General features: G+C 41.8%; 1 protein-coding gene across 1 annotated transcript in view; it reads right to left on the bottom strand.

The window, feature by feature from the left end:
- Window positions 1-290: 290 nt before the first annotated feature.
- ABLIM1 (actin binding LIM protein 1) overlaps window positions 291-8,436 on the bottom strand; it is a 212,664-nt gene continuing 204,518 nt past the window's right edge. The window contains exons 24-25 of the mRNA XM_075504489.1: window positions 7,083-7,163; window positions 291-5,789 (exon numbers count right to left, since the gene is read on the bottom strand). Of these exons, the coding sequence (XP_075360604.1) occupies window positions 5,676-5,789; window positions 7,083-7,163 (195 nt within the window). The 3' untranslated portion in view covers window positions 291-5,675. The remainder of the gene's footprint in view (window positions 5,790-7,082; window positions 7,164-8,436) is intronic.

The following is an 8,436-nucleotide window of genomic DNA, read 5'->3' as shown; positions in this document are numbered from 1 at the left end:
TATCACAGTGCTCAGTAGCTCTCTCTAGCTCTTCATTACGTAGCAGTGGGGTAAAAACATACCACATATTGTCAAGACCAGCCCTTGCTATGCGTCTACCCTGAAGACTACGCTGGACTCTAGCAGGTGTGCTGACAGGGCCAAAAAGGTTGACAGGGCACGAAGTGGACCATGACCTGGGGCTAACTCAATGGGGAAGGGGGCTGTGGAGTCAAGCCCCAAGCGTCTCTCTGACATGGAAAGATGAGTGGCGTTTCAGGACAGATTAGTTGATTTTCTTGTTTCCTGCATGTGTTTTGTTGCATCATCATCATCACTGACTGGTATTTTTCACTGCCATAGGTAACTTCCAGGATGTGGACATCCTCCTCCACAAATACATTCTGAAGGAGCGCAATGAATCATGGAGTGGGAGAAAGGCCTGTTTCCATTTAGTCTACTCTATGAGGCTACGGCCCAAATACGCCAAGATCTCCTCCTAAGTCAGGGTGAGCCAAGATAAGTCATTCCAAGATGAGTTTAGAGGATGTTCATAATTTTGCTGTTTTGGGAGTCAATTTTTCGGTCAATTGTTGTAACAGCTTCACAACATTAATTTCAGTGTAGATGCTCATAAGCTATGGGCTCCAAACTTGACTTCCCCAGTTTGAAATAGGTACCACAGGCTCATGCCTGTGTTTTCTTCTAAGTCTGCTAAACACCACCCTGGCAAACCCTGGAGAAATCAAGCTTATGCCAGCCCTCCTCCTTCCCAGAACTTAACCCTTCTCCATCCATCAATATTACCCAACCAGGAGAAGGGATTGCAGAAAGGGATTTCATTTCAAAATGTGTCTAACTTCAGTGTAACAAACTTTTACAAAAGAGACGCCTAATGACCTCCCCTGAACAGCAGGACATCTGAACTACACGGCTGAGAAAGGATTTCCAAATTGCAACAGGGAAAGGGCAGCAAGCACTTCAGTGCTAGGCCCACAGACTTAGGACTATAGGACTTTGTAAGGAGAGATGACATCTGTCTTGACAGAAGTAAAAGCACTACTGGAGCCACAGAGCTATCTTGTCCCACAAACAGCTATTAAGAAACTTACTCTTCTCCTAGCCTAACCTTTCACAGCACACTGCAGCTATGTCCACAACGCATCACAAACCATATTTAATGAAAGGCTACTAACCAAACTGAAAACAAGTATGTTTCTGAGATGCCACTAAAACCTGTCTTAAATGACACCAGCATGAGAAGATAACAAAAAATTAAAAAAAAAAAAAAGAAATTCTGTGAGCAAACTTCACAAGAACTTACTCTTCCAGTTGTACTGGAAGTCTAGCAGGTTTGGGATAGGACACTGGCAGAGTTGAGATGCTACATTCAGCTTCCTGAACTGAGGCCGCAACAGATCACATTGCTTCATTGAGAAATAGCGGACAGTTTAGTAATTCTAAATCTGCTCTTCAAGTTGGCTTAGTTCTACTATCTTCAGAGATCATGAACAACATATTTATTTCTTCAACTTCTGACTCGCAGTAGGCTGGAGCTTACACTAAGTTAAGGCACGGGTATAGAGGGTATGGCCAGCTGTTCCCACTGTAACGCAGAACAGTTCTCTACTTGTTCGTACGGAAATTATCAGACCTCTGGAGAGGGCACAAAACCCAGTAAGCCAGATCTCTGGATTCGCCATTAATATGAGAACTACTGCACAGGGTATTACCCCTCCATCTAGGCACTGCCAGGGATGGGTGCTGCAAATGTTCTCATATGCCGGAGGCCTTTTAAATGATATCACTTGTGGCCAATCTGGCACTTCCATGATGTGGGAAACTGACCCTGCCTTCTGCACACTCAATACATCACAGGTATCCACAAGCCCCACAGATACAAGCACATATGCAACCGACAACCTTCATAACTGAATGACCACTATCTGTTCAACACTACGCACTATTCGGAAATTCCAGGTTAACTACTCACGTGGTATCTCAACTCCAAATGGGAGTGTGTGAGCTACACGTGCACCTGTGTTCGAGAACCTGTGTGTGTACATAATCCCATTTTGCACACGTGTGGTTATTTTGCAATGTTTTGACAGCTCTTTGCTCTTACATCAGTCCTAAAGCAGAAAAGAGGAAAAAACAAGACAAAAGCAATCAGTTTTCAGTCCTCTTGGCAATGACGTTCTGTTGACAGCACTGAGTTTGATGGGACTTTTATCAGAAGCTCAAATGCTTTGCAAGAGATAGAAGAACGTAAGCATGTACTTAAGGCATATTCATAGAATCACAGGATGGTTTGGGTTGGGAGGGACCTTTAAAGATCATCTAGTCCAACTCCTGACATGTCTCAAGGGAATATTGAAGAGGGGAATTACAAAGAACTGCCCAAGAAAATGCTACTCGATTGATACTAGGAAAATGATTCATTGCTTACAAAGAAAATTTTCCCTGGGGCTACATTTCTGTTTTTATTAGGTGGGAAGACCAGATGAAAGAACAGAAAATGTTGCAGTGACAATCGCTAACAGCCCACTGCAGAAACACACAACACACCCTGCGGCTGGCTGCAGCGTGGTTTTAATGGACAGGCGATCTCTTGGGGTGTGTCTACATGTAGATGGTTGGGATAGTTAATGCGAATTAACTATAGGCATGAAATTGAAGCTCAGAAAACCTTTCATGTTCTCAATCAGAAATAAAGCAGTATTAAGTCTATGCAGAGGGCTGTGAACTGACTGGCTATGCTCCACACCAGTGAGATGTGAACCAGCAGTGGCCCAAAAATCCAGTTAGAGATTAATTGTTCCTGCAGCATCTAAGCTGGCTTCTCTTCATTCCTTCCCAAGCTGCAATTGCAGTTTTAAATTCTCAGTTGATGAGGCAGATACAAATTACCCTGTCATTCTTCACAGGCTAGGAGGCTGGCTTTTTTTTTTTTAAACTTTTTTTTGTCTTTGTTTTTTTTGTTGAGAGGAGGGATAGGAGAGAAAACAACCTGGCTTAGTCATTTCTGAAATGACTGGGTAGTGTATTCATATATGCTGTGAGAAGTTCAATAGTAATCTAGACATGGGGACAGAAAAATGCAGACTGGCAGCTCACATCCTTGAGAGAGCAAGTCTTCAGATCAAAAAGGTTTATTGTCAAGGTGACTTGGGCTAAAAGACCCGTAACATCTGCTATGTTTGAGAGGCAGCAGCACAGTACTGTCCATAGGATGTGGGCTGACGAAATTTGGAGACTTTTAATACTTTAAATGCATTAAAACTCAAATGTTCATCCAAAGTTAAGCGGCACCTTGCAGGTGACAAATACTGAATTTCTGAGACTCCAGCATTCACAAAGCCCGTGACTGTAAATCACTGCTGTCCTTTCGTCGTATGGATTCGGTTTCAGCAGTCACTCAAAAATGCATCTCAAACTACCAGTGCCCCTAACATTCCCATTTACTTCTCAGTGTTCCTCTAAAACCCTTTCAGATGCTTGTTCTGAAAAATGAAGTAAAAGACATTGAACTGATCCTTGCTGCAATCTCAGTAACATCCAGAGAGCTTACTCACAACTGTGTGTGTCACAGTGTTCACTGAGGACTTCTGTCCAGTGGGGACTGTGATGCCAGATCTGCACGGTATCATATTCTCCAGCTTGACCCATAGACTCACCATTCCCTTAGCGCTAGGGACATGGAGCAGGTGCTGACTCCTTGTATCTGTCCCTCATATACTGAATCTTCAACCCAGATTTTATCAAAGGAACCACAGTGATCTGTTGCAACAGGACTTCCTAAACCAGCAAAGAGGAGGCAGGATTTGGGCTGTCCTGCACATTTCATGGTGAAACGCCATTTGGTGATATAGAAAACTCAACACAGTGATACTGAATCTCACAACTACACGGGACTGTTTCCCCTTCCTGACTTCCAGATTTTAACACCAATGTCTCATATAACAGAAAATACAAAGGTTCTGATGTCTCCAGTGCCAAAAGTTTCTGCGTTAAAAATGAAACCTTGATATTCTTTGACAGACACAGAACCTAAATGACCCTCTCCCGTATGAGGAGACAGGCTCATTAGTGCAGTACGCATTCGCAGTTAAGCACCAAGGAAGAGAAAAAGCTGACCTTGCAGCCACAATGCATTCATTCAATTACTTTGGTGCTCATGTCCTCCTTTGTATAGGACTTGCCCAGAAGCAGTTAAGGTATATACAGGCAGTTTTTTAAGCTGCAGCATATTGGAAGAAGACTGAAAGCAATAAGGAGTTCAATGCAGCTCAGAAACTGTCTTGCATGATTACTCTGTCTTCAAAAACCAAGTCAGGCACAAAGGGAAATAAAAATAACCAAGGCTGGAGCTTTGATGCTTCAAGAGAGGGAAAAAAAGAGAGGGGAAAAAAAAAAAGTCTGTGCCCTCTTTTCCAAGCACATGTGAAAAACTACATTACCTAAAAGGAGTGCTTGGCCCCATGCACTGTGCCATATTGACAACAGCAACTGCAATTTAATCAAAAAGCCTCTATTGGCAGAGCATGGCACCTTGATGGTACCTCTTAATTCATAAACATTCCTCCCTAAGAGGGACAAATTTGCGTGTTAGCTTGCAGAGAACCATATTCCCTGCTGATGTAAAATCCTACAACTCCACTGCAGTCTGATGAGCTGTACTAGTAATTACTAGCAGGGACTCTGTCCCGAAATCTCTGGGTGTGAACCAGGGTACACTTAAAAAAGCATTTTCTCACTCTGTCACTCCCATCCACATCCACCCATCTCCTGGACTAAATTACAAGAAAACTGACTCTTCTCCATCATTCCCATTACTTAAGTGGTCTTAAATTATTCAAATGACTGATTAAGCTCCAGCCTTATTAATTCAAGCAGAAAGTGTGGAAGAAGGAAGACTGACAACAGACACAGCAATTCACTTCCTATATCCTAGCAAATATATACAAGTACAAGGAGTCCATTTTCCAGAAATTCAACTGGTATGACCTGTAAGTGAGCAGAGTGCCCACCTTTGCAGATTGTATCACACGAAGAAGATGCCGTTTCAGAAGAGTGCCAATTAAGAAACAGTTGCGTGAAAGACTTACTGTGACCATGTGGATATGTTACAAAGGGCTTCTCCTTCGCTACAGAGCATCTATCTATCTTCCTCTCCATATATATATACACATATATACACATACATACACGCACACACATAGACAGATGGATAGATGTAAATACATGTGTGCACACACGCAAACACGCATACATATATATATTTTTTATATATATATATATATGTATATATTCTTTTCCAGTTTTCGGAGTGGTTACAACTACTTTAGTCTACAAGGCATCCTAAGGGCACTTCCTGGCTCTAGCAATAAAGTCCATCATATTGTGGAGAGAAGTAAAGGGAGTATCATTGAGGGAGAAGAACAGAACAGTTTCCTATCTTGTATAATACCATGTAACAGGTCGACACCTCTGAAAACTATCATTGTTGTTTCTGAGCCCAGATATTTTCTCCCTATGTTCCAGAGGGCAAATGTTCATCTTGTTCAACTGCTGTGTACAGAGGTGCCACTACGTGATTTTCCCTTTTTGGTGCATAAGTAGTTGCTTCCAAATAGTTTGGACTGTATGACACAACATCCTACGCATCATTTTTTGTTGGCTTGTTTAAAGGGAGATTAAAAGAGTTTTGCTTTTTTCTTCATGTCGTTGCGTCTCCAGAGAGGTAACTTGTCAAACTCCTGTATCGTCATGCCAAATATTTCTTGAAAAACTTCAGGTGCTAAGTGACGCTTTTTAAAAAAAAAAAGGAGAGAGAAACAAAAAAAGAGAGAGAAGGCAATGGTCAGTCAAAGCCAAAGAGACACAACAGGAGATAGGAGTGCCTTAGGGATTTCATGTCACTGTGTAAAAGCCATTGCAGGAAATAATGGTTTGGCAATACGCATATCCAAGTCCTCATGAACTTGGGTGCTCAATGAATCAATAAAATTTCGCAATTTGTTAAGCTTGAGAAGTTTACAAAGGAAATCAGGAGAACTATTTCAGTTGCTGAATAAGCAAGAGACAGAAAAACAATTTGTCTAAGTCACCCAACAAGCAGTGATAGACCAGAGAACAAAACCAGCTCCTGCACGCCCTGTCCCAGGCTTTAGCTAGTCACCTCTGCGTACATACGGAAGTTCAAACAGACACAGAAGAGCTTTGCAGAAGGGCTGCAGGTTGACACGCTACATTTGAAGTTCTGAGAAGGAAGATGTCTGGCCAGACTAACTGTCCAGCACATTTCTCTACTGCCAATGAAACGTTTTTTGGTGCTGTATTGTGCACAAGTTACTTCTTGTTCAGCTGCTTTAGAGTGCACTGGATGGGGAAAGTGTCTCCCTGTGGCACTAATGTAACACAGCGTTGAATTCTGATCGGTGATCACATATCTACTAGTCTAAAAATGTGGATAAATGGTTACTTACCCAAATTTTTGTGGCCCCTTCCATTCACCTCCACAGAAGATTAACTAACTACAAATGACTTAAACATTCCCAGCCTTCCACTGGGCTGCTTAAGTCTTTCTAATCCACAAAGCTATAAACAATTTTTATTTGTTGGCAGAGATTTAAATCCTCATATTTTTGGATATCAGCCAGTCTAACTAACTCACAGGACTCATGGATGAGTTAAAGTTAGACTTTTGATCCTCAGGGATGGCTGACGCTGACTCTTAGTTAGGAAATGATGCAAGATTAAACAAAGCATTGCTCCATTCCAATATGGATCCTATGACTACAAAACACTTCACCAATTTTGTGCTTTTTACCAATTTTCAAGTATATAATTAATTGCTTGAAAACATAAGGGTGTTGAGAGAAGCTCAGTCCAGGAGCAGGGAGACAGAGACGTGGGACTCCTGGCCCAGCACTGTTCATGGAGATGCGGCTGCTTCCTCCGCCTGTCTGACTCCTTCCCTGCTCAGTGCTGAGAAACCTTCCCAGTCTAACATGGACTCACACTTCAGTGTTGGAGCTTTCAAGTGTGCAACAACAAACAACTTCAGCAGGAAAGAGCATTTAGGAACTTGCTTCTCTTACCTCAAGCCTGGTTCTGTCTACATCTTTTAGTATTTTATTTCGCCCTCTGTTGGTCACCATGAGCATTTCATATGGAAAAATCTGTTAACAATGTATAAAAGGGGGAAAAAGAGATGTATTTACATTCTAAAGCAAAAAGAACACAATGTGTCTCATTTTCATAACCACACAAACATTTGGTTTCTTTTCCAGAGGAAAGCACAGCGCTTTTGTCCCCTAAAGTTGCATGAAAGACAAGCCAATCTGGACATAGCAAGAACTTGCTTAGTATCAAACTGCTTCACATTGTAGAGCCACTGTGTACTTGCCCACCCCGCTGATTTTTATGGAGCATATAATATAGCTGACTTTGGCCAGACAGTCCTCTCTAGTCAATATACCTTCTCATCTAGCAATGTATAAACTTAAGAGTTTATTTAGGTAAATATATCTGGCACTCATTGGTCTAACTGATGGTTGCCAAAGCGTGGACAGCTCTAAGGAAACAGACACTTAGTGGACTTTTAAAAATGAACCACATGAAAGTACCTCAGAAAAAGCAGCACTCTGAATAAGCAAGATATTGATTAGTGGGGGCCACTGCATTCATGAAAAGTCATCACATGATTTTCTTTGCCTTTTTGGATAGTTAAGGAATTCAAACAACTACCCACTGTGCTTGCTGGCTGTGTAATACATACATGGATTAAAGGAGATACTTTTGTAGACATATATGTCTTATACACCTTATACACATACTCCAGAAGAGTATGTGTCCAGCACATCTCCTATTAACATTTCCCTTGCTTTCCCTTTACATTGCAAAGAATGTCCAGAACCTATACAGATCAGTTACTGGCCAATAACCAATTCCTGAATGCATAAATGATTTTACTTTTGCTTTACAGGTTCTTTGTTTGAAGTAAAACGTTTACTGTCAGTGGGTCCCAAATCAGTTTAATCCAACAAAAACAATGCTGCTTAAAAGGATTTCAGAAAACCATGTGCATTAAAATCAGTTTCTGGAATCATCCCTGGCAAACAAAACTCTGTTTTAGGATTTTTTGCCTTGGGCAGACACTTCCATGAATTCCTGGAATGACTAGGAGAGCTCACGTTCCATCTGACAGAGCCTCCCTATAGCCCTTCTCATTGCATGTGTCTGCAGAGTAGGATAACAGCATTCCCAGTGAGGTCCTCATCCAACCCCTACTGAAGACAATTAAGTTCTTCTGCAGACTTCAGTGGGGAGTGGCTCAGCCTCTATTGTTATTTATGGGTCTTGTTTCACTTGCCCACTGGGAACAAGAGCGAGACCACCAAAACTCTCCTGGAGAGACAGCTGAGCTATTATCAAATGCTATTAATTCAATTA

The sequence above is a fragment of the Mycteria americana genome, chromosome 6, assembly GCF_035582795.1.
Source record: "Mycteria americana isolate JAX WOST 10 ecotype Jacksonville Zoo and Gardens chromosome 6, USCA_MyAme_1.0, whole genome shotgun sequence".
Taxonomy (NCBI): Eukaryota; Metazoa; Chordata; class Aves; order Ciconiiformes; family Ciconiidae; genus Mycteria; species Mycteria americana.
The sequence above is the reverse complement of the archived record's forward strand: the minus strand, read 5'-3'. Positions and strand labels throughout refer to the sequence as shown.